This window comes from Mesitornis unicolor, unplaced genomic scaffold (assembly GCF_000695765.1).
Source record: "Mesitornis unicolor isolate BGI_N332 unplaced genomic scaffold, ASM69576v1 scaffold14002, whole genome shotgun sequence".
Classification (NCBI taxonomy): domain Eukaryota; kingdom Metazoa; phylum Chordata; class Aves; order Mesitornithiformes; family Mesitornithidae; genus Mesitornis; species Mesitornis unicolor.
In genome coordinates this window covers 164367-192222 of record NW_010170004.1, presented here as the reverse complement: position 1 = coordinate 192222, position 27856 = coordinate 164367, and the positions used below count along the sequence as shown (strand labels likewise).

The window sequence follows — 27856 nt, the reverse complement described above, 5'->3', positions numbered from 1 at the left end:
CTGTACTTTCCATTACAGTGTGCCTGGGCCATTTCATAAATACCTTCAGTCTACAGGCCATTCTCTAAAGGCATCTGTTCTGACAGGAACCCAAAGTAAATGATATGAATGTGATCTCTGATCTCTGTCTTGGTAAGAAAAGTGCCATTTTTGTGGCTTGAGCAGAAAATGATGTACTGATTCTCATTGATATTCCACTGGAGCCTCAGAAACATAAAACTTTCATTATTTCTCTTCCCTGATGCAAAATTCTACTGAACTTTATTCCTGATGCTAGCACTGAGGATAATGATGCTATTGTGTTCATACAATGAACACACTATAATTTATTTAGATTGATGAGACACCTAGGATCAGTGGTGTGGACTAGATCTCCTTTGTGCTAGTACAAAGAGGCAGGAAAATAATTTTTAAAAATTAACTGGGAACAGATTAATTTGATGCATGACAGGTAGTCACACCAGCTTTACCCCCTTCCACTCCAGTTAGCTTAACTGAACAAAATACTGCTTTTTTTGTTTCTTTTAAAATAGTATTTTCACTTTTTCAATTGTAACTTGTATGCATGTCACCTCCCTCTTACTGACATTTGCTGCAGAAGGTGAGAGGAGATGTGGTCAGACATGCTGCAGTGCGGCCATTCCAACTGATGGTATTCACTAGGAACCCACTACCAGCTGGTTCAGGTGGGACTGACAGAGTGTGCTTGGAGTCAAAGCATCCTAAAGATACTTATAATTATCTTTGTATCCCCTTCTGAAGCTGCTCCAAATAGACCTTGATGCACAAGGTGATTTGATGTTCAAACAAATCCAACTATATTTACATTGACATGTTCTTAAGCAAATGAACTTGTGCTCTGAGGTCAAGCACCACAAAGTTGTATCCAAATCTTGTCATGCATTAAGCTCAGCCAGACAGCAGGTGCTACCTGAATGCTGATAATCCACTCACTTTCCCTCTTCCATCTCTACTGGAAATTGCTGACGGTGTTCACTTAAAAGATCAAATATGGACAAGTTACTTCAAAACAAAGGTATTTAGAAGGAATTAGAGGTTGAAATGCTGTTACAGAAGATGGGTTCAATCAGCACTGAAACGATGCTGTTTGCAAATACTTCCACTCACCCAGGGAGGCCCCAAAGGCTTTGAGGAGATGAGCCAGAGCAGGGAGGAGGATGGGTCAGGGAGGCCCCATTGACAGCCACGAGGCATGGTCCAGGTGAGAAGGGAGTGGTAGCAGTTACTTCGCTTAATTACATTTAATGTCTCACATCTTCACTTTTCTTCTCAAGGCATAGCTGCACTGTTATCCACATGTGAATAGGAGAGAAATATGCTGTTTGCAACCACAGCCAAAGCAAACGCATAATATGGGATTTCCATACTAGGGATTCTCCATAGTAAGAGAAGATAATAGGGTTAGGTCAATGAGATAGTGGTAGTTCCCCAGAATACTCTCTAAGTCTCCTACAATTTGAATTTCAGGAACTTTGTGAACTAGAGGCTGTCTCTCTACATTTAATAGCCATTTAAGGATTTCTTCTTTTTTGATTTTATCACTTTGCTTCTTGAAACTGTAAATAATTCTCCATCTACAATAGCTCATGTCAAGAATTTCCACAGCTTAACTGTGTGTTGTGTGAAGTGGATTGAGACATTTTTGGTGAGATTTTAAACCTTGTTAAAGCTCTTCACACTATAATTTCTTCTTGTTATTAGAATTACAGTTCAAAGTTTGCTTTCATGTAAAGAAAATTTAAGTAGAAACTCACTCCTCCCAGCTCCTTTGGAGTATGCCCAAAATTCAGAAAATTAATGTAAAAATTTTATTTGGGGTTAATTTTTCGTTTTGAATCTAGCAGTTAATTAGAAATTTCTTGTTCCTCATTGGAGTGTGTAAGTTACAAAAACATTGAAAGTAGAACTAGTTGGGTTTGTGTAACCTGAAACAAATTTAAAACTTTGCTTGATAGAACAACATTAAACATGAGAAAATTCACTTTGAGTTGAAAGACTGTATTGATGCATAGAATCGAACTTAAGAGATTGTAGGTGCAACTGGAAACAAATTATAAATAACAGTAACTAATTTGAAGTAATATTCAATCTAATAGGTACTAAATATAATTCACACATTGCAGAATCACAGCAATCAGATTCTTTTATCCATGGTGTAACTATTGATTTTCATTCGGGTAAATTAAGAGCAAAATTGGACATCATCACTTACTTTATTTTTGGCACTGAATTCTGTGCAAGGAGGGTCAGTGGTTAGAAGTCCCTCCTTTATTTTGCTGCAATTAAAGTGCATTAGGAGAGCTGTGTGTATCTGTATGTGAGCTACACAGACTTTAACTACAGTCAGCACTTTCACCCCCTTGTTGAAATTCATCCAAACCCTCCCCTGTGGATTAGAAGAAATAAGCTATCACAAGAGAGAAGGATGTAAATCCAAGCATGAATTTTACTCATCTGTTCTATTAATGTGAAAAGACCATTCCTCAAAATGCTGGATATGTGATCAAAGTGAAGGGTGGGTCCCACTCTGCAAAAACAAATTTTAACAGAAGGAGTGTTGATGGCTATGTCTGAAACTGAAAATACGAGGTCACTGATTTGTACCCATATAAGAAAAGCTGGACACAGTCCATTTAAGCCAGCTGCTATGTAAAATATAGTTATTTACCTACAATCAGAACTACCCCAAAGTCTATTTGCATCTTATTACTCACAGGACTTTGGAGAATTGTGAGACAGATAGACACAAGACTTTCATACATGATTTTAAAGAAAAAAATACTTTCTTTTCAAGCAGATCAGATGCGTTTTCCATCATAAATCTGTCTCTGAAGTTCTGAAAATTCAAGTACTACTTACTCTATTTTGTAATTTTGCATATGCAGCAAAATTTCCAGGGAAGCTTCCTAACCCTGTTTTGCACATTAACTAATCCACCTTACTAAAAAACTTGCGCAGTTTTATATTATCAGCTCAGTAAAAAAAAGAAAGAAAAAAAAAAAAAAGAAGATATCCAAAAAGGAGTTGTTTAATTTTAGACCAGGCCTACCTCTGCTGGGTTCTCCCCTACATCATGGTATTTTCAGCTGCCGGGAGACACTCTGTTCTCAGCCTCTTACACCAGGGAAAGGGTTCACACCCTTGCTCGCTGATGGCTGTCCCACCACAGGTTACCCTCAGTCTCACACTGTCTCAAATTTGACATCAAAATCCTTCACGGGCCTATCCTGTAAGTCTCACCAAGAGTCAGTGTTAACTTGGTTGTCAGATACGAAAGTCACACTTGAAAATAGAAACACTGGGCTTTTTGAAAATTTCCCCTGATAGCCCTAACAAACTTTGCACCTCATATTTATTAATTCTTTTAAATGAGTTCACTTGTTTAAGTACATTGGTTTGGTACCTGAAACCAAGATTTCTTTAAGAGTTAGAAAAGACTCTAATGTTCTTTGTCCTGAAAAAGGTATACACTTGCAGGAGGAACGGTTCTTTTTTGTTATCATAACTGCAGCTTCAATGCACTTATTGACAATGTTTTTACTTCTGATTCCTAACTGTCCACTGTATGTATATCATAAAGACACTGACTGGATTTTGGACCTTTGGGTTCAATTGTTAGATATTTAGAATAAAGGGTAGCATTGTTTAGACATGAATGAGAAAGAAGAAAGTGAACTGACCTTCTCACTAGTTCAGTTTTTCAGAAAGGAATTTTCTAAAACATCATGATATTTTAAGTAGCTTGTTGCTTAATAGTCCCCAAACATCTTGACAGGTTTTAACATTACCCAGACAGTTATATTTTCACCTGAGAAGGTATTTTTTGTTTTGTTTTGTTTTGGTTTTTTTGTTTATTTGGGGTTTTTTGTTTTTTTGTGTGTTTTTGTTGTGTTTTGTTGTTGTTGTTTTTTTTCTGTTTTGCTTTTTTTCTTTTTCAGAAATAATGGTTTGGAAGAGGAACTGACTTTAAAAATAAATAAACCAAAAACTTTTTAAATTGTACTTGTACAAAAACCACCGGCATGTAGACATTTTGTCTGTGCATTGAGCATGTCTGAGTTTCATTCATTATCATGATTATGACAAAGTATATTTATGCTCTGTGAGCTACCTTCAAATTGTCTTGTCTGTTTAGCCTGATGTAACACCATAGTCATTTGACATGCAGCCTCATCAAAGCACAATTACATGAGCACAAAATCAATTAATCTTTGATGGCCTCTTCGCCAGTATTGTTAGACACTGCAAGTACATGGATGAGTTTCAGGCTAGCTCAGGTGTGTCTGTATTGCAGCATGGTCAATATTTTGAGCAAGTGGTTGTGCGTATAAAGCAACAGTTCCTTTCCTGCTTTGCTTTTGTTCTGTGAGAAAGAGTTCACAAATTGGAAATCTGTATCTTGCTTTTTTGGGAAACAGCCAGTGAGTAAAAACTATGCTCGGTGCAACACTTGGACCCAACATGTGGATAGGTCCTGCAGAGGATAGGACTTGACAGTCTTCCCATCTCGTTCCCACTTGGCCAAATGAAATACATTTGCGCCCTGGGAAAACAACTATCTGTGCTGTTAGTCATTGAAAAGATGTTCATACCTCTCTGATATGATATTTAATGAGACAGGGATGCTACTGTTTATAGATAAGGTAATCCTTGAAGTGACAACTACCCACAATTTCACTTCCTTGGTAACTGGCACCAGTTCTGCTTGTTGAAGACTATCTTTCCACAAGTATACAAATGGTTGAGAATTGATGAAGTACTAACTAGATCTAATATCAAGCTACTTAATGAATGGGATTTTAGCTGGGTGTTTACCTGTGCTACCTCAGGTGGTGCAATTCAGGGTCATGCAAGCTAAGCAAGCTCACCAAGGATATATCACCCAAGGTAGGAGGCTGAGCTAGTATGCCTACAGTTTTCTGCTCTTTGAGTTAGCATGTTTAGAAACCATTCTCATTAGCTCAGTATTTAGCCATATTATTTTGCCACATTTTAGAAAACCTTGAGAGTTACAGATGTTTTCCTTAATGGAGCTGGTGGAAGTGCTCGCTGAGCCACTTTCCATCATTTATCAGCAGTCCTGGCTAACCAGTGAGGTCTCAGTTGACTGGACGCTTGCAAATGTGACACTCATCTACGAGGAGAGCCAGAAGGAGGACCCAGGGAACTACAGACCTTTCAGTCTGACCTCGGTGCCAAGGAAGGTTATGAGACAGATCATCTTGAGTGCCATCACATGTCACATGCAGGACAACCAAGCAATCGGACCCAGTCAGCATGGGTTCAGGAAGGGCAGGTCCTGCTTGACTAGCCTGATCTCCTTCTATGACAAGATGACCTGCTTTGTGGTTGAGGGAAAGGCTGTGGATGTTGTCTACCTGGACTTCAGTAAGGCCTTTGACACTGTTTCCCACAGCATTCTCCTCCTTATGAGGAATGGCTGAGGGAGCAGAAGTTGTTTAGTCTGGAGAAAAGGAGACTGCAGGGAAACTTTATTGCCCTCTGCAACCACCTGAGGTGGGGGACGGTCTCTTCTCCCTGGTAGCTAGTGCTAGGACAAGAAGAAATGGCCTCAAGTTGCACCAGCAGAGGTATAGGTTGTATATTAGGAGGGACTTCTTTACTGAAAGGGTTGTCAAGCAGTGGAACAGGCTGCGCAGGGAAGTGGCTTAGTCACCATCCCTGGAGGTGTTTAAAAGATGAGCAGATGTAGTGCTTAGGGACATGGTCTAGTGGTGGACTTAGTAGGGCTGGATCAATAGATGGATTCGATGATCTTAAAGGTCTTTTCCAACCAAAACCATTCTATGAGTCTATGATTCTAACAGCTGGGGGCTCATAGCTGGGGGCTCAATGCATCACTTCATTCTTTCTTCTGAGCATTCCTTATACCAGCACAAATGGGAGGTAGCAAAGAAGTTATCTATGCAAAGCTTAAGCCAGATGAATTTTCCCTTACATAGATAACTGCTTAGTAAAACTAGATCCCGGTCTCTTCACCATCATATATTTCTGCCAGATTCATTATACACAAAAAATGTTTTAGGTAATATTTATTGTCTTTGATTTTATAATCATCTTGTGCTTAAATTCCTTTGAAGTTCAGAGTTAAGTATGTGCCATAGCCTTTCTCACAAAGCCAAATTTGTAACATGGGATGTTATGATAATGTTACAAATCTATGAAATAAAGCTTTACAAGTCTTTATTTAGCTCAGAGGTTAATATTTCTCATGTCTTATAAGAAAACAACTGAACACTAAGGGTAATCTGGATTCACTTTCAGAGACAAAAGGGAAAATAATACAAATAATAAAGGGAAAACAGGTTGACTTTAGAATTCTAAAGGTTTTATGTCTTTGAAATATCAGGTGACCTCTTCAATTATTCAAATCATGAACACTTTAAGGGCTGTCATATAGCTAAATAGTGCTGACATTAATAAGCTAAAATCTTCTCTCAGTTTTACAGTATAAAAAACATATGCATCAGTATTCTGAAGTCAAAGAAGTCCATGCTTATGCTGGTGCAACTGAAACAAAACATTGGTGCAACATTCCTTCTTCCAAGTATCTGGTTTTAATCAAACTGTACTCATGGCCCTTAAGTTTTCTTTGCTGCAGTGGAAGGTAGGCAGGAGTGTTTCATTTAAAATGCTTGGTTCACATCACGAGTGCGCTAAAAACTGTGTATCTTGTCCTAGCTACTTCTAATTGAAAAATTGTAGTGAAAACATAGTTCAGAGAACTGTGTGTTCTTCCAGAAACAAAAGTTTTACAACAGAAAAAATGGTTCTGTTTTTTTTCTCCTTCTAGTAGAGTTCAGCGAAACCAGGTGATTGGCAACAGTTATGATAAGGTAGACGGAGAGGATGAAAGCTAGAGCTGATAGAACAGCTGTGAGAGGCTCCATTCCAATTGTATTTTGATTACTGATAAGATAACCCTCCCTTTTCTTTCAGTGATTTATCTCATTCAAATTACAATAACACTGAATTGCCATCAACAGCAAATGCTGTGTAGTTTCAAGTTTGTCTGGCTCATAATGTAGCAAAAAACTAATGGTGCTGATTACAATTTTTTTCTTGTTACATTTCTAAAAATGGATAAACTTATTGCTCTGTGTGAGCTCATACACTTTATAAACCTGTTTTTTATTTAATTTCAGATAAAAATGATCACTTTCTAATATTACAAAGCAGCATAATTCCAAAATTATGTGAAAACATAAGTTTTTAAGGGTTTTAAAAATAATTTTCTGTGTAATTTTTCTTCTGCTCCTAATAGGAAATCAAATGCTAATTGTCAAAAAGAATTTGGAAATGTTGGAGCAGTTTGGATAAAAGACTGATAGCCTGATTGGTTAAAGTAAAAGATGCAACAAAACAAAGGTTTCTGCAATTAATATTTTTTATATTTTTTAATCTAGTGAAATATTAAACAATGGCTAAATTAGATGTCCATTGTTTTAATTGATTACTTTGTAGAAGTTTGAATTGTACTGTAAACTGTTAGCAAGATTCTTGTTTTTTCTTAGAGTGGGCAGCTGAACCACTCTCCTCACTAAGGGCTAGATCCTAAAGTATAGATGAGAGAACGTAGTTGAGGAATAAAATAGTAAAATATTTGTGTGTGGGGGGGGGGTGGGAAGGTGTTATCCTTCAGGCCATTGGCCAAGTTACTAAGCATTACATTTTGGACAGGGTGAAGCTTACCTGGTTTCAGACACCTGACAAGCACCCATCTGAGTTTGTTCCTGAAAACTTCTATAATATATTGAAGTACCCCATGTGAAGCCATGTTCACAACAGCCCTTGTCTCTTTGAGATGCAGAATGGATTCACAACAAATCTGGTGCCTTTTCCCTGCTTATATCCCTGGTTTTGCCAGGTTAGCTCTGCGGGCTAATGCCTTGCAGGAAGCTGTTTTGTCATCCTGCCAATCCCTGCCTTTACCTTAACTTCTTTCACAGACGCAGACTTCACCGTCTGCACTCATAGCAATAAAATAGGGCAGCTACAGGAGAGGTTGGAAGTTGAAATACCCACATTTTTCCTTGCACGGTAGAGTTAGCATCTTAGAATTTAGCAAATAATCACTTAATGAGTAATGATTAATTTATACCCAGGATTATTTAGACAGATATACATGCTGATATATAGAGCAGGCACAATGTGCATCTGTAAGCAACAAATGCATGTGCAAGCATGCAGCCACCTGATACTCTGTAGCCAAAGTAAAAGCCTGGCTGGAGAAGAAGGAAATGTTCTAGCATGACATTGTGGGAGGCATTGCTCACAATTCAGCAAAATCCCTGTTTGATGGCATAATACGCATTGACTCATCTTTTATCTACGGCTAGGAGATACACAGCGAGATCTTATCATTGCTGGCAAAGGAATGAAGGTCGAGAATTTTGTGCAACCAACAACCCACTCATTTTATTCACAAGCATGTTATGACGAGCAGAACTGCCTGTATAATCCAGTTACTCTGCAGCGTCACCAGTAATAGGACAGGACCAGATCTGAATCCTAGTGAGGAAAATTGGAGGCCTTTCCTCTGATTTTTCTAGAAACTGATATGACCCTTTGATCCTTATCAACAAAAATAACCTTGGCTGGCATGTTATTGTGAAGTCTATAACAAGAACACAGACCAAAGCTCACAAATTGTCTAACTTGTTACACAGGCAAACTCCCTCTCACTAAAAACATATTTTGCCTGGTAGTAGTGAAGTAAAAAATACGATGGTTTTCTTTTGTTATGTTCTCCTCTTGACAAACTCCACTGAAGGAACGCAGACATAAAACAAGGTTTAGAGTGGAATACCAACCATGGATAAAGCAAACCTCTGGATCTGCCTGACTGTATTATCTTAGCTATAGCTGTGCTTTTCTGGCTTATTCTTTAATGAAAAAAGTGTCATAAAAATAAACCAAATCTACATTCTTTGTGCATGCATATCTCCATGGACTTCACTGCAGGAATTTGGCCCTCTGTATGTATACATACTATTAAGTTGCAATTCCATTAGCAAATTAAATAACCACGTATTAAAAGGCAGGCAGGAGTTAGGGACTGGTTTTCTTCTGTAAATTTGCCAGCTTGGTCTGGCGAAGTGAATGTTTTGACATAAGTCAGACTGGATCAACAGAAACATCAGTTAACAGAAGAAAGACCATGCAGAGTCTACAGAAAGGCACACTGAAAGAAGGTTAAATACTTCAAGCTTGGATGCTGGCAAAGAAAGGAGACTAAGACAGAGCAAGCAAGTCAGGACTGTGAGTTAAGGGTAGTTGAAGTGAAGTGGTTAATAGGAGAATCTGACCCACAAATCTTGAGAAACTCAAGCTCCAGCTGGTTTCAGTGATCATCATGAGTGAAAATTCATGATGATATGATGGTTTTTTAAGATAAACTGCATTTAAAACCGTTAGTTTTGATCACCTGCAACACTCTTCATAAATGTGGGAAGCAAGCATCAATAACCAAAGCAATGAAGTCTTTATTACCTTCAAAATATCAACACCCACTCTAAATCTACCTCATACAGTGTTTTACTGACAGTACTACAGTCATAGTATGCAGTGGTTAGCTGTATAAGGATCATTCATTCCTGTTCAAAACAACAGGCACTACTACAGCTGAGGATGTGTCAAAAGGAAATAAGAAAATGCTCTCTGAGCAATTACTGAAGAAATGGTACTTGACTGCAACATCTGGTGGAGTAATGTTACCATCTTTGCAATAAAAAAAACCAACAACTGAACAAAGCATAGAGGAGGTAAAAAAATTATTTTAGGAACAGGCAACCATTATCTGTCTGCATAGGCCATGGATGCATCAGCCTTTAATTAGAACAACAGCAACAAAAATTGGAAAATAATTAGGGTATGCAAAGTAGACAGCATTAATTTTATTGACTTATTGAAGACATTCATAATTTTCCTCGTCACTGCAATGCAATCTTTGTTGTAAATCTTGGTTTATTTTTGCACTGATCAGCCATATACCATGCCAGCATGACTGATCGACACTTAACAGAACTGATGGATATCTGTGCCCTTCTGGGAGTGAGCCCTACCGCTGCTGTTTTCTGTCATTCTCTCAGCAGTGGTCACTGGCTGGATACTGAAAAGACACTGGATGGTAGACACTTTAAAACTAATTAATTTGAGGAAGTAGAATACTTAATTTGTATTGATTGTGCAAATGCCATTGCTTTGCTCTTCAACAGCCCTTTCCAGAATGTCATATGAAGCCATATTCATCACTGGAGGACTACACGTACGTTAGAATAAACAGCAGAGGAACTGCAGAGATCATTTAGGTTTTCACCTCTTAGTTGTGATGTAACTGAATCCTAACTAAATTAGTAGTGAATGAGAATCATAAGCACCCAAATGACATTTTTCTCCTTAACCTATATTCTCAACCTGATTCCTGATAGGGAAAAACCTGATTTCACATAGTTTGAAATACATTGCATGGAATATGCCTAAGCCTAATTTTTTGGGCAATAGACCCTGTAAATCTGGCCATCTCTTGCAAAAGTCAGTAATAGGACAATACAACAGATAATAGACAAAACCCAGGAGAAATGTCCTAATCTTAGAGAAGGAATGGGATTTAGCTTTTAGTTTGACTTTAAATTGCATCTTCACAAAAAACCCCACCAGTGTTACTTTTAATGTCATTACGTATTCTAAAGAGACAAAGAAAATTAAAAGAAAAAAAAAAGATACATATATTTCCCTGTACAGCTACACCTGGTCCTTTTAAGTTGTACTGTGGAGACATCTGAACAATAAAGATGATGATGTAATTTACTCTTGGCCGTAATAAACCGTATACTCCAATGTTATGATCTGGCGGTTTTCATTAATATTAGAAAAGAAAACATCAATCACCATCTGTGGATATGAATATTTAGAACTCTGCATTAGCAAAATCATATCAGGCTTGTTTTAAACCAAGTAGCTTTGTGCCTAACTGATCATATTTCCATTTATAGCAGTTTTTCATTTGTGTAACACTGACTTCAGCAGACACTTGTCTTTATGCCAGAGCCACAAAGGGCAGAATCATACCTGTGTGAGTTCAAACCAAGAAAGATGAAAAAATTACAAAGGTTTTTGACAGCTATATTATAAGAAAAATGATCAGATACAGATGACAGCAAAGCTTTTCTAGCCAAGAGAGATCTAAGGCAAGTTAAGCAATCAATCATCTGCATCACTCACTATTCAGTGAGTCGACATTCAACATCTGAATCAGTCATTACAATGTAAAGAGAATTAGTAAAGTCTCTAACAAAATGCAAATAAGTGAACTGGAGGACAATACAGTCAAATTCTAGAACTTGGCAGGAAGCCAGAAGAATTATTTTGACAAGACTGCTTGGGGTGATTTGATTTCTTCTTGTTACATTAAAAAAAAAGGAAAAAAAAGAGAGAACTTAAGTTTTGAGAAGTACACATTTTAAAAAGTATTCTGTAGTACAAATATGTAGTTATATTTAGCCAGAAAAAATACAGAATAAGGAAGAAAATGCAGTGCATGCTCTGACACTTTGTTACACTACTGCACAAATTAACTCTTTGATGCTAGTGAAAGTTTTCCCAAATAAGCACAAAGAATACTGGGGCAAAGCTAGCCTGAATGGTGTGCACTCTTAGTGTTATCTTTATCTTCCTTGAATATGTTGCCTCTTAATTCTTGCCATTATAGAGTATCAGCCTGCTTCAAAATCCACCTGGTATAAGTGAATGCAAAAAATAGGTTCAACATCTGTGGGACTACTACTAAGCTGCAGACACTGAAATTCTTTAAAATTATATGTACTGCTATTATGTAAGTCTTAAAAAGCCCCATCCAGCATCTTCCTTGTTCTAGTTAAAATAAAAGAAGTGGAAAAAGAGAGGGAAAATTAGTTCAAAAAGAAAATTAAGCAGAAGCTTCTGTTTTAACATCAGCTTTGCCTTGATTTTTAGCAGTGTAGGGGATGCTATCCTACACTCACTCATCAGTTGGAGTAATGGTGGAAAATGGGAGTCATCTTACTGAAAATCAAAAAGTGGTAGCAGGTAGCTGCACTGTTAAGCACACCTTAGACATCTAGGAATTTGGCAGATGTTTTGCAAGAAAGGACACACATCCTTGGCTTGCACATATGGCAGAGCTAACACAAATGTGAAATGCCTGAAGGTCTCGCTGTGGCCTCTAGCCACCAGCCCTTGGATCCCGATGTATTTACTCCATTTCTCATTTGTCCTCGTGGATGCTGTGTGTGGAGCTGCACTGGCATGGATGGAACTGCTCCTGCTCCTAAAACTGTGTGTTTGCCTCCGTGCATCACAAGGTCAGGGATTTGTCATCACAGGGAAAGTTTCTTATCAATGACTTACTAATGCTGACATGCCTTGAAATGGTAGAGATTGTTTGGCTTTGGTCCCAATATGAATATAGGTAGAGAGAAATAAAGAAAGAGAGATTATACTAATATGGTCTGTATTATCTTGCAGAAAAAATATTTTTAAGTGGTTTCGGGAAAATGCATATGCCTTTGTTAATGTTTGTGAACAGCTAAGAGGATTCTGTGGATCCTCGTACCTTAAAAAAATCCTGTTCTTGGCAAGTGCAGTGGCTCTGTGAGGAGTAGGAGAACTAGAAAATCATTCTTGAGTTTAAACAGAAACAAAATTCCGTTCTCTAGTTTTATTCTTCTGATGGATAAAAACACATTTCCAAGCAAGGCAACAACATGCTGCCTGTGTCAGTAAGCTGGAAAGATAATAATACATTTAAGAATAGATTGTACGTGTTATTTTATCTCATCAGCTAGTCATTCTTATCACCTTCCTCATAACTTACAGATCTGTATGAAATAGTTTTGGAAAAAAGAGATTTTGTATTTAGATGTGGTTTTTATCATCTCATCATCCTCAGGTTTATCCTTGTAAATCTCATTAATTGAACAAAATTGAATTTTGTCCAACAGTTGATGAGTTACATGGATAGAATTTTACCACTTAAAACCTTATACATTATTTTAATTGGTTTCACTGATGTTTTGACCTTTGTTTGTGTAGTGCTGAATCTCACAAGCAGTTTGAGTTTGGGTACTTGAAATAAAAACTTTCATGGACCCAGGTACATAATCCTTTCACTGGTTTCTACTCCATAAATATAAATTCCTAAAATGAAAGCCATGCAAGTCAAAATGTACATCTGTATTTTATTTGACCATATTAACAAGGAAAATATTACCTTTATCTTACAGAAATGTTGGAATCAAACAATATAATAAATTTCCATGGACTAGCTAATAGCTCCAGTTACCATACTTTCCTCTTGGACGAAGAACGGAGTCGTCTGTACGTTGGAGCAAAGGATCACATCTTTTCTTTCAACCTGGTTAATATCAAGGAGTATCAAAAGGTACTTTCATTCATGTTTTGTACAATGTAAATACATGCATTTAATGTTCCAGAATTGTTAAAACTCAGAGTATGTTTTGCACCGTATGAATTCTGTAGTAAGCATTTGGATGGCAGGAATACTATTACAACAAAAACATTTGCTGAGTCTATGATGAGAAATTTATAATGAGCCTATAAGCTATGGCTGTATAATTTACAGACTATGAAAAAGTAAATGATAAGTGAATAATCCAGCTATTTCCCAAACAAGACATACATTCATGTTTACTGCTAAAAAGCCCAAACAACTATTTTATTATTATTTTCTGTTTGCACAGAAAGCCTTATTACTCTTTATTTGTTTGCAGATAAAAAGAAACTGTTTGGAAGTCCGAGTGTTGATTTCCTTTCTTTAACCCAGCACTTGCAGGCACACTGAAATAGATTCAGTATTAATAAAAGAGGAATAGGTCCATAAAATCATGCCATTCTTGATGAAGAGTATAACTTCCCAATACAAGCTGGCAATGAATTAAAAGCTGACAAACAGTTTAGTGATGTTCTTTTGTTGGAGTCTAAATAAATAATTTCATTTTTCATTTATTTTAATAAGACAAAATGCTGAGAAGGTAAACAATGGGATGAAGGTTTGATTTGTTATATTTAAGTATTTCAATGGCACATTTTAAAATCCAGAGAGTACCCTTTTATGAGAGATATATTGCTTCAATACCCAGGGATTTTTTTTTTTCTTAGTGTTCCTGACCTTTTGCCCGGTTGACTATTAGCTTCCTAAGATGATAGCAATAAATACCTTGTGTTTTCTGTTCAGAGGGAAGACAGGCTATTCATTTGTATTCTCTAAGGAAAAAGGATAAAAGAAAAACTGGGTATTTTCTTTTCTATTCTCTTTAGAGCAGCTATAAAGGAAACTAGCTATTTATTTGAATTCTCTGAGGAGCTGATAGCTTAATGTGCAAAACATCTGGAATAATTAAAGGAAAGAAGGTGTTTCCATTGCAGAAACCAGCTCTGTAAAATGTGAGGAATTGTATCTTACATACTCATGCATTCAGATACATTTAGAACACTATTTGAAATTATATACAGATATTGCTATATTAAATAAAGAATTGCTGTTGGTAACATGGAACTGAATGTTTGCAACAGACTTAAAGAACAGACTTACAATGTAGACTTTAGATTTGAGAGCAGACAAAAGGCTTAAATTTAGGGATCTCCTTATTAAAGACAGGAGTGTCACAGAAGAAACTTCAATCAAATTTACAGTGTAGCCAGTGCCACACTTGAGCTCAAGCTTCACCATGTGAAAAATGAACTGAGATTTCTGTCTAAATGCTGACTTTTAAACCAAATTAGAGGAAAATATTGTGCTGTGAGAATAAGGAAAAAGAATACCTAGCCATTCATTTTACGGATTACAACGCTGGTTTGCATACTATAGAAATCTTTGCCCAAAACTTGAACTGAACTTGAACTGATCCTTCTGGGAGATCTAAGAAGTTTGGTTAATGTTTTTCAACCTAGTAAATTTCAGTTTTCACATGTCTCTGCACATTTTAAGATGAGAATAGAAACAGGAAGTAGCAGGAATCCTTTGAGATAGAATGTGCTCATAAAATTTTCAGCCTTATTTTATAGACTTAAGATATTCAGTTGCTTTTTGGATTTCTTTAAGTTTTAAGAAAATTTTGAATTTTAAAACGTGGTTGCAAACTGTATTTTCAAATGTCATATATAACATCTCCTTCGATCACTTCTGTTATCAATAGTCTTTTTTTTTTCTTTTCTTTTTGAATATGTTGCCTTTTACTTTCTTTTAGCAATCTATATTGAACACCAAGAGTGTAATCCAGACTTATGGACATTCATATTGCATTATCTGAGACTCCCAAATGAATAGCCTGGCATTTTATGGGAAGATCATGTTTTATTCTATATGTAATTCCTAAAAGCTTTTCAAAGAAACATGAATAATTGACTGTGAGGGTCTCTGGATTTTCTCTGTATGAGGTGAGATCCATTTTCTGCTAAGCAAACACTACAGTAAACCTTGGTTTAGGTTTACGTGTGTTAGTGTAGCTCTATAGGAACAGCATAAACATTTCTATTTTGATGGTGTGATGCATTTCAAATACCAATGCTTCTTTTCATTATTTAATTAACTAAACTTAATAAAAGAGTGAACTAGTGATACACTAGTGATGCACTGAAGAGACAAACACCTCATTTCTGATGCTGTAACTCTTAACATCTGTTTGCATTTCACACGGATTTGTTGTTACCGAGTATCTGCAATTTTTTGCTCTCAATCTCCTTTCCATTACCTGAGATTTAAAACAGTGGAAGGAAAATCAACAGTCAACTCTCTTCGTGCTAGAATTCAAGATTCACTGCTGAGATTCACAATACGGACTATATTTCAAGTTTGTTTTTATTGTGATTCCTGTGACCCATACTTTGCTCTTACCATTTCATTTCTTTGTCATCAAATTTTATGGAAGAAAAGGAAATAAGGAAAAGAATGGGGAAAAGAGAAACTGGATAAAGACACTCTGTAGCATTCAGTCTGCAATTTGTGATTACTGAAGCTTGAAATAACACAACGTGATTTTTATTCTGTGTCTTTAGATTGTTTGGCCTGTATCTCATTCCCGAAGGGATGAGTGCAAGTGGGCTGGAAAAGATATTCTGGTAAGTACAAATCTTTTTAGCATTTTTTTTCTTTTATAAAACATTGTAAATATTTTATTGTGTCTTATTGTGTTAATTCTTAAAGTGCTTTTCCTCCTCTGTAAGGTCACACTTCTCATCATAACTTCAGTCTGGAGTTATCTCAGACTTCTTAGGTTTAAATTTATAAATGGAAATCATGCAAATGAAATAGAATTGATCTACCAAAAAAAGAATCAACAAGAAAAAGAAGGGAGGAGAAACATCAGAATAGGAAATATTAACACTCTACATAATTGTCTCCTGATCTCAGGGTACATAGTATTTTGACCTAATTTTGCCCCGCACCTGGTCCCAGTCCTACAGTGAGTTCCAAGAAGTGCTTGCTCTTTGTGGTATCTCACTGGAGTCAGTGGATTTCCCTGAGCTCTTTCGTGCGTGGAGTTCATAGCAAGATTGAGGTCAAAGTGGTTTTAACATTCTGCATCAGTTTTGGTGCCTCAGGAAAGACACTGTTACACTAGGCAGAATTTTCTGTATATCTTCCCTCATTCCTGTGTACATCTTATTCCCTGTATTTATGAGGTAGGAGAGACATAGCCAGTAGCCCCCAAATAATGATAATTCCACACTGGTAATAACTGTCTTCTTGGTAGGAACAAAATGAGAAATGGGAAGACAGGGCTGGAGAAGGAAAAAAAAAAAGGAAAAGATAAAAAATACATGCATGCAAGAAGCCAAACAAATACTTGCATAGCATAGCCAAATGGGAAATCATTGTGGTTGCCAAGGTATAACTGAAAGTGGAACTTGGCCCCATGTGTATATGCTATTGGCCTGATTTTCAGAGATGATTCTGTAAAATATTCATAATGCCAACCATATGCCTCTAGAGAGCTCCATTTGAATAATTTCCTAGGTCACAATAAAAATAGTTTCATCAGTCTTTACCTATGCCATAGAGGACAGTTGTCTTCATAAGAAGCCATTTGGGAACAGTAGAGGTGGATTAGGTAAGAACTAAGAAATATAGGCTAAGCTATATATGTGCAGGGACAGCTGAAGTGCCAGATACTTGGGCTATCTCATTACACAAAAATAATGCATTTAAATTAATCCATCTTCATGTTCACGAACAATTTTCAGGAGTACTTTACACGGTAAGGACTAGAATATCAAATATTCAAGGTTAGGAAAAAAAAAGGGCTACCGTTACATGTCTGGGCAAATTAACTGACCTTGCAGCTTGATCTTATACTGAATATTATGATACTACATTAAGTAGACTTTTTTTTTTTATAGCTGGGGTTGAAACTTAGAAAATTAATGAGATTCAGCAATCAGAATGAAAGTATACTCTAATTTTTAGTAATTATTTTTAGAAATTCAGAATAGTAAAAAAGAGTATGTTCTATACATTGCACTAGGCTGATTCCAATCTGTTCTTTGTAAATTGAGTCAATATTATTCTGGAGTAAGGAGGGAAGTTCAGGTCCCCATCCTCTGCCTGTAGTAAGCTTGAGAGAACTATTTATACTGTAACTATTTTATTCACCTTGATTCTTCTACTTCCTATGATATTAGCACAGCTGGAGCTGCAGATCATAAGTAAAAGGTGAAGCCCACACCACAGCCTGGCACATTTGCTGCATTAGAAGCAGTGCTCCCATGAGCTGGTGGAAAAGAATTAGGCAGAATGGGAGTACAGGGCTCGAGACACAGTATGGCCCAAACTGAGGATAACACTAATACAGCACAATGTTGATAGGATCGAATAATTTGTTTTCATAAATGTTTTTTCACATATATGGGTTGTTAGGGATGTGTTTGCTTTTTTTTTAATTTTTAGACTTCTCTACAAGTGTAGGTGAAAAAAAAAATAAATGCATGTGTCATATGAAATGTAGGTCCAGTTTTCATAGGCAAGTAGAAAGATGGAATATATATCTTGGTGTGTTCAGGTCATCATCTTTAAGTATTTACAGCTACCTATTCTTGCCACAAAACAGTGCACTACAAAGTATTTAATGTAAATAACTAATTACAGATAAAGTTTACAAATCATTTAAGAAACTTATTTTTCCTCCCTCATTTTTTCCTTAAAGCCTTTGTCAGTGCCTTGGGAGTGTGAAATATACAGGCCATAAAAATAACTCAACAAACTCTCATTAGAGGGAACAAGAGAAATAGAAGATGAATAAAGTGATATATAAAACATACTTGATTTAATATTGCTTTCAGCATATACCACTGTTAAGATATTAGATACTCTTCACTTGTGACGGTTCAGACTTTCTGCATGACAGTCTATACTTCTACATTGAGGTCTTTTTTAAAAACTGAGTTTTAATTATCGATCTCCAGGGGAAGGCAGTGTTGAAAATGCAGGTCCCCACTAATAGGCCAGGTGCACTGCAGCAGCTGCAGCACAAGCATAACCCCGGCTCTACCCCACTGCTAACCTCAGCTCTGACCCCCGAGATTTCCCCTCATAATTATGAGAGGTAATTTACTGTCGTTTTCACCCCTTCAGAGGGATTCCTCATACCAACGCTGTCAGTCATGCCAGCCCAGGCACAGCAGGTTTGGACCTCAGGACAGTCCACGCGGGATTTGAGGACGAAGGCTGACTTGGGCTGTTCTCACTTTCCTGAGATCTCTTTGCTCCTTAAGCAGATATTTTCATTTCTGTTCCTAAAAGGGCTTAGTATATGTTAGTTAAGCTTTTCTCACTGTATAGATAGATAAACCTGCTAAACTATGCTTTGGATCTTTTTTTTAATATGGGTAAGCTGAGAAAAGAGGCTGACTTACCACTTATAGGCTATGCTATACTTAGAGCAGGACTTCCTTGATAGAAGTTAACTGCTACACTTTCCCACAAAAAATAGATTTTTTCCAATAAAATTGTAATTACTCTCCCATGTAAGTACTTAGTATTACAATATCTTTTCATTTCCTCAGTATAGAGTATCACAAGCACCAAAGTAACATTGTTCATGAAAAATTAAAGACTATAAATAACAAATAAGATATTTGCTTATGTAATTCAACTAAATGAGCAATTCTGTGAGGATTTCTTGCTATTCTGGACTTCATTCTCTCATTTGATCTATTCTGGTTGCTGTAAGTCCCGTGAATATTTCTCATGATTCCTGACCAGACCCTGGTAATGATCAAAGAAGACAAAGTCTCTACAGAATACTTCTCAGATTTTATACTGAATTTACAGTTCAGACATGCTGGTATTCATATCCCTTACTAGTGAGCCTCAATATTTTGATTTTAAGAGCTCACAGGCACCTGGGACCTGACAGAAACACATGGCAGCCTCTGCATTACATATGGGTTAAATAATAGGTAACTGGAAAAAGAAAAAGTGGCTACAATTCCACTCTGACATTCCTGGGATGTCATAAACCAGCAACGTGAAGCTTGGGTGATTTACAAAAGTTACCAGAAACACTAGTTAGTTTTGCAGGTAGGGGTAGGGATAGCTTGTTGACTAGAAAGCTCATCTAGTTCTTGAACTATTAATATACTACTGTTTTAAAGCTTTGTCTGCTTTTTAGTTGATACATCTCTACACTAGATTTGGCTGAGGCACCGTAGAAGTAGTGCACTGTAGTGGTTCATGGTACACAATTAATCAGAGAAATCCTTATTAAAGGGTATGATAGATTTCTATGACTTGAAAGCTTTAAAGATGTGTTTCTGAAGGGCACCTTAGGATATTATTTTCAAACATGATTTGACTATCTAATCTATTTAGCTACTTCTATAGATCCCACCTCAAATTAAATTGTTGAAATGGTTCCTTCTGGTCTTGACATGTATAAATCTTTAAAATTTCAGTGGGTATGTCAACAAAGTCACATAGGACAAGCTACACAGTGACAGATACTTAGACAGGCTCTACATGCTGTATGAAATCAACTCCTCCCTGGATGTTCCTATTGGGAAAAACATATTGCTATACAAACAGGTACAAAGAGTACCAAGTGCTTTTACTTGGTACCAGCAAGCTCCTACATATGCACTGTCACATAAGCAAATGGGTCCATACAGAGATATACACTTTCAGGTCATTTACTTTAGCAGCTAAAGTGTATCAGCACAATTGTGTGTGTATTAGCATTGACTGCATTATAATTTATTGGAGATAGACATCTACTTAGGCTATTTAATTGCCATTAAATTTTACCTAGTTATTAACTCTTATCTGAATTCAACTGTGATTGACTTTTTTATACTTGATAGTTCTCTTGGTGGTAATTTGGAATCACTTCAGATCAGAAAGCTATTCCCTGTTAAGAAGATGCAAGACTCTTTAAGCTACACATGGTATAGCTATATTCTGTGCACGCTACTTTGCATTTAAGTGTGGCTGGCACTTAATAATTAAGTTTATGGTTCATGCAGGTAGACTCACATGGCTGTAATTTAATTCACCATCTCATTTGTTATGATAATACTTATTGTAAGCCAAAGTGTTCATATGCCATCTCAGTTTATGCTTCCTTTAGAGTTTTCCAGCTCCTCCCTAAATCATAGGAAGAATAGCAGTTCCATAGGCTTATAGATCCATCAGTGTGCAATGATTTAATTTGGAAAGAAAGAAGAAAAAGGAAAAAAAAAAGAAAAAGTGGTGTGTAACTTAGCAAGCGTCTCTCAGCCGTATCTGGTGATACTTTGGAAAAACAAAGTTGGCAATAAATGAGAACTATTCCCTTTAACTCATTTTATTACTGTTGTTGCCTTAGGGAAAATAGAAGAACATGGAGGCAGAAAGTAAGAGTAATTATTTTCATCTGTTATTGTAAACAAAGATCTGAAGAGGGAATCTGAAAATTACATATACAATGCTGGCTAGATCTAGAAAGTCTTATTCTAAATTCATCTGACAGACACAGTTTTTTTAGTCAAATTACTTCTGGCCCTTTGGGTATGCCAAAGAGAAGTTCACCCCTTCTTGCCAGAGTTCATCCTTTAGAGGACTTCTACAGCCAGACTTCCAGCTTTTCTGTCACCAGCCCTCACCACCATCCCCGTTTCCCATCCAGCTCCCTGTCTCCAACATAGCACTGAAACCCTTTAACAGTGCCCGAAGACCCAGGACCCCCATCTAGCCTGGGGAAAAGGGAAAGGTGCATAAAGGAAAAGTGAGCAAAATTCCTAAGCGACAGACCTCCAGTGAGGTTAGGGACAGAATTTACTCTCAGTATTACCAACTACAAGGATAAATGTGACTTATGAACCGTTTGTAGACAAATAGTGCCACTGCATATCCCTTTCAACTCTATCAACTGTCCCGGTTAGTACTGGTTTATTAGCTTGTGGGCTGCTCACTCCTTAATCTTGTCCATGATCTTTAATGTGGGCATGATTTCCTACCAAGGCATTTCTTACCATTTGGGAGATGAGAGGGTGAGACATTTTGTAAGTAGTGAGCTGCTTTAGAATTGCTGCTGTGTAAAGCTGCTTTGCGTAGCCTACAAACTAAACAGAAAGACACATGGGAAGGGGGCTAATAAAACAAACCTAGAACCCCTTCACTTAGAGGTGAACTGAGCTTGGCAAAGAAGAAGTATGCTGGAGTCTTTTAAAGTCCTGTGGAGCTCTCTAGCAGAATTTTCTCCCCCCAGGAAATTCTGGTTGCATCAGCTCCAGTTCTTGGATGGACCCCCACAACACACCCACCAACATAAACCCTCATTTATGGCTTTTAGTTCAGATGTTGATCCTACAGCTTGTGTTCATTTAGGCATTTGCATATATTTCTTTATATGAACTAACCAAGGCAAATCAGTTACTGTAAGGTAATAAGTTCTGTACTTATAGACAGGAAGAATTAAGTTGGCAGTTGTTCAGATTTTCATATTTTACCCGCTTATGTATCATGAGAAGTTATTTAAGTCTTTCAGTGTGGGGAACAAATTGATACAGATCAAGGGGAAAGATAATTTTCCAATTTGGGGCTTATTTTTCTGTTTATAGGTGTGACTATATAAATTTGCTTTAAAAGAAACCTAATATTCAGCAGATTTCAGCAGTCCTGCAGAAATGCTTTTGTTGTTTTTTGAAATACAAAGTCACAGGGTTATCAAAGGGGAAGTAAAGGAGAAATTAAGAAGTCATTTCCAAAATTATCAACTTTAATTTCCTATCAGTAAGTCTTCTTCATGAGCCTCAGTTTGGCCGTGGCAAAGTCTGAGAATTACTTTTATTTATGGCTGAGATACCACCTATTGCTATTTCAGAATGATGTTGTGTAATTCCTTGGTTTGATTTATTGCATCCCAAGATGGATAGAGTAAATTTATTCTTTGTACATTTCTTTCCAGAGAAACACATTAGCTGGATAACTAGTAAAAATGATCGCTATGTTTAGTCCCTGTTTTCTTTCAGGGCTTCAGTTTGAAGCCTATGAAGTCAGAAAAAAAGCTTTTTCTTCTGTGCCAGTCACATCTTTTTTTTTTTTAATTCACTTCACATTCTTTTTATTTTAGCAAATAAACTAGTTGTGGGTGGGTTTTTTTATTTGTTGGTTTTGTTTTTGTGTTTTTCTCTTGCTTTAATGAAAAGAAGGCTAGTTTAAAAATTAAGGATAGGTCTTCTCTGACAGATCACATATCACAGTTCCTCTACTGAAGATGTGGTCACTATGTCACTATTGAATTAGTCCTCTACTAATTTTTTTTCTGTAGTCCTGTTACTTACCTACACCAAAAATATTGAATTCTTTCCCTCCTGCTGCACACAAGTCTAAAATATTGTCTTTTTTTCTTTTGTAATAAGTAAAAGAAGTAAAGGGAAAGTTCTTAAAATAACCTAGGAAATAATATGCAATTATTTCCTGTGTCAAAGCTAGTGCTTTGTTCAGTTTCCACATCTTCATGTCACAGAAGATCTTTAAAAATCCTTTTCAGTGTAGATAAAGTTTTGTCACCTGAAGATGGTGAAACAAGGAAAGTAAGAACAGTAAGTAAAGGAACAGTCTGTATCTTTCTCTCTTGCCTTTGGGTTTTGTTTGTTCTTTTTCTGACTGAGCGATGTGGTCTGCGTTGGATCAAATATTCTATTGATCTCTTTTTCACTTGGGTAAATCCTTCCCAATTAACAACTTCCAAAATTTTAGGTTACTATACATGTATCATGAATACAAAACAAACAAACAAACACACACAATCTAAAAAAGCCACCCAAAACTCTTAGCAAACTCTCGTTTCAACAACTTCATTTTGAGGCCACGTTTTTACTCAGAGGGAATTTCAGGCTTCTGTCACTTAAGGATTCTCTGTTCTGCATCTCTCCGTCGTGTCAAAATAGTTTAATATCCACATGCAGATTTCTGAATTCCCAGAGTAAGGGACACGCAGCTTCACAGTCCAGGTTTTAGAGTATGTTTATTTACAGGCACACATATTGCTTAGCAACTGTCCCTTATAGATGCAAGAGTCTTTTGCTTCCTTTCAACGCGTCATAGTTTTACATTCACTTTCAACACAGAAGTTTTGAGTATATTTATCTTAGGTGGCTGTGAATGGAAGCCATTACAGGATATGCCTGTACTATGCTGAATGAAAACATGCTGACCGATACCAAGTCAAGTGCTTTATGTGCCTATAACAGGCTTGACAACCTGTTTCTCTGAAATACTCCACCCAATTAGCAGGTGTTGATCCTATTCGGAAAGGTGGGGTGTAATCTCATTTCTCCAGGAGACAGGTGACTACCCCACCCAGATAGAGGAGATAGATGAGAGAGACTCTTTAGATCTAGACTGTGGTCACAACTTAAATTGCTGCTGGGCTTGGTGAGGGTGCGTGAGCTGAAACCTAGCAGTGTTGCTCACTTCTTTCCTGATAAAGCCATGCCAAAATGTGGGACAAGTTTGCTCTGCAGAGCAAAACCAATTTTGTTTTAAAGTTATGGTCAGAAAAGAAGTGGCTTCTGCTTGACCTCAAGAGTTCTCAGTGTCTTGAGTTATTCCTGGAATACTCTTCTTTTCCTCAAATAAATTAATTCTAAGCTTTAGGAAGTACATACTACTCAAAACCATAACAAATCAAAATAACGGAAGCTTGCTAATGCTTATGGAAAGGTTTAATGTTCAGGAATCATACTGCGGCTGCAAAATCCTGAAAGCACACTTGTTTGCTGGACTGCATGCACAAAAGGCTTTGTTTTGTCTTCTTAGTTGTGCATCAATCAGATGTACAAAAGTATGAGATGGTCATTAAATCAGGTATTTAGTGCTGCAACCTTTTCTTGGCATCCCAAGCCACAGGTTCAGAACAATAATATCTGCATCTGTTGAATAAATATTTAAGGACTGAAAACATACCTTGTAATTGGAACATACTGAATGCCAAAAAATTTGAAGAAATCTTCTTAAAACTGCTAGGTCAGAGGGTTGGTGCTAGCAACAAAGATTTGAAGGCCTGATGTGTTTGGTCCTTGAGTCAAGGGAGGCATCTTTAAAGAATGGCTTCTGATGGCTTCTGGTTTATGACTGTTTTCCGGACAGACCCTAGGGAGCATCCCACCTGGTTTAGCTACCTCCATGCTTAGCCTTAGGGGTAAGCTCTGGGTCAAATGACCAAGCATCTGTAGTGACCACCAGATTTGCAGGTAGGTAGACAGAGACATTTTGTGTTTCCTCCTTGCTGACAGAAAGGAAGAACCAGGGGAGCTTTCCATCTGCTCTGCAAGTGTGCTGACAATACAACTGTTTGCTAATATGGCATGCAGTTTTGTGGCTTGAACGAATCCGGATATATCTGGGCTTTTTCATTCACTTTTTTGTCATATGCTTTGTTAGTAGGCTTCTTTTTTCTTGTCTTGATGCCTTAATAGTTTACATTCATGCAGACATCCTGCAACTTGAATAAATTATACATTTTAAATATTCTCATAAATTTTTGTCATACCAAAAGATCAGATGGGTAGCAGGCATAACTTAGTTGGAAAGATAACTGAAAGTACAGTAAGCTCTGCTAGGCAACCAAAAATGTCCTATCAACCCTCATCAGCACCTTCAGTCTGAAATTTCTCGGGGCACTTCTTGACAGCAAAGGAAGATCTAGATATGGAATTAATCAATGGTTCCTTTGCAATGTTGACAGTGGCCACCATGCCTAAGATTAGTGTCATTCCTGACACCTCCAGAGGGGTCAAGTCATCCAGACCATGATCCAGTATAAGGGCCACTGGATCTGGGGATCTGTCATCTTTTTCAAAGCTCTGAGGTGGGAAGACGAGTACAATTAGAATTCAGTCCACATAATAACAGCTTTATAAAAGAACCTATGTATTTTGTTTGGCTAGACATTCTCAAGGTTTGTATTGGATTTGTGTGGGTATGTGTGTGTGTGATATACTACACACTGATTACAAGGCTTTGGCTAATGGGTGTGTAATCCCCAAGAACTAAGTTAATAGAGATGCCTTTCTGTAACAGACCTCGAAACTTCAGCTATGCAACTCACTTCACTCAGCTGTGCAGACTGACTCCTTTTCAGAGGGTAGGACTATAAAGCATTGATCCTGCTAATTGCAAGGTACAATAATGACAAAACAGGGATGGAATTATGTTATTGATCTAAACTGCAAGGGGTACACAGTAATAAATCACAGTTTGCAAAAAGTTTTCATGCCAGCTGGCCTCTCCCACTCTGAAATCGCGCAGCTGCCTATACAGGTTCAGCTGGAAGGTTATCTCCTCCAGTACAGGTGGCAGGTGTCATTTCCCCACCCATTAGGGCCTATACAAAGCTCCCAGTACTTGGGGACTTTCCTATTACTGCCAATGCAGCACTTAGCACAGCAGCTCCGCAGCAGTGTTACCAACTACCTTACTCCAATAAAATAAAGTTGTAAAAGATCATTGCATTTTAACAGGTCTGCAATAATTTGTTTTGTTCCCTGCCTATTCTCGGCCTGTTCAGGCAGACTGTGCTCTTTGAACAAGATTTTCCTAAGTGCTACTGTAATAGAAAGAAGAAAACAGAAACAATTTTTAGATAACCTTACTGCATTTTACAAAAACTTGCAGACAAGCAGCAAGAACTGTGAAAGCATATGCCATGTAGAGTTCATTTCCTTGTATGTGCTTACTGACATGATAAAACGTTCACAGGGTCTAGCTGAGAATCGATCATCTGTGTACATGGCAATCACACATATATTTATTGCACTAACACTCCAGAAATATTTTCCTTGAAATGATACTGCTGCGTGCTGGAGAAGATACCTAGCCAATACAGACAGAACTGATCACAGCTGACAATAGCAAGAGAGAGAAGTTAAAAAGCTCTCTGATAAGTCAGGAACATCTTTCAGCAGTGTGATAAATTTGAATGACAGCACTAATATTAGGGATTACTTATTCTCCATGGATATCCCTGACTTAGCAACTTGAGAATTCAATTAATTGGTCAGAAGAAGAAGAGAAAAATATACTTATTAATTAAACTCATGGATGGGTCTTTATATGGACACTGCACATCCACTTTTGTTTGAAAGATAAAATATGTATTTATTTTGTTTGTCCAGCTGTTAGATGATAGCTTTAAATCCCCTTGTCCATCCAGTTTAGACAAAACCTTCTGATATTTTAATCACTTGGGTATGTGGGAAGACTGAAATAAAGGAAGAATGTATTACAGGATCTGATCTTTATATGGATTAAACCAGCAGAAAACTGTTGAAGCTAATGATACTGTAATGGATTATTTAGCCTTCTACTTACTGCTCTGCATAATCTGGCAATTTGCATTTGCTGTAATATCTGAGAAGCACTATGGACATCCCGGTAAAAAAAAGTCATTGCTTTCTTAAAATAAGGAGAAAAATCTGGATATTAGTTGGTCACAAGGACTTGCCCTTTAACTTCCGCTTAAAAAGATGTCATTAAAAACTCTGTTGCGTCAGTAATCCAGACTGAAGGATGTAAATTCCAGGGTTCTCGAGGAGAGATAATTACTGGAAACTCATAAAAAACACCTAAATTCTGTTTTAATTTTAATACGCGGAGCAGATGTTTTGACAGATGGATGGACTTTATTTTTGTAACTGTCCGGGAAAAGTCTGCATAACACAGCCTAATCAGTGTTACATATCTGTAGTGTTTGTTTTTCAGTCTTTCTGCATTTGGCTCCTATGCTTTTGGTTGCAGACGTTTTCTTTGTGATTTATTTTTTCAGGCTAATCTCTTTCGGCATAAGCCCTTCTATCAATTTGATATATAAATATTAGAAAACTCTTAAAAAATAAATGTGTATGTTTGGTTAGTAAGTCAGACATATTGATATTCATATAGTGGGTGCCCTTCTGGAAAACTTAATTATCACTTTATCTTCTCTTCTAAACAGGCCCTCTGCCCTTATGCATAGTATATAATATTTGGAGTTGAAATTGAGACTTAAAATCTCTGTCCAGACACACTGGACCTCTGTGACTTTATTCACATTGTAAATGCCAGTGACGGTTTAATAATTTCTCAACTTGTTCTACAAATAGGACATAAACACAGCAGAATTTGGAGTGGGGTTGTGCATTGGCTGCAGTACCACAGTATGATGCAAATGCTTTTAGCCACTTTTCGTTTCAATAAACTGTCAGCACGAAGCTAAGGATCTGGGCCCCATAAACTCAATCAAGTTTTAGAGGAAGTGTAAACATCTATAATGTACCTGAAGTTAAAACCTTTGTCTCA

General features: G+C 37.1%; 1 protein-coding gene across 1 annotated transcript in view; it reads left to right on the top strand.

The window, feature by feature from the left end:
* The window catches only part of SEMA3A (sema domain, immunoglobulin domain (Ig), short basic domain, secreted, (semaphorin) 3A), a 167004-nt gene that overhangs the window by 36563 nt on the left and 102585 nt on the right, over nt 1-27856 (top strand). The window contains exons 2-3 of the mRNA XM_010179551.1: nt 13305-13462; nt 16096-16158. Of these exons, the coding sequence (XP_010177853.1) occupies nt 13305-13462; nt 16096-16158 (221 nt within the window). The remainder of the gene's footprint in view (nt 1-13304; nt 13463-16095; nt 16159-27856) is intronic.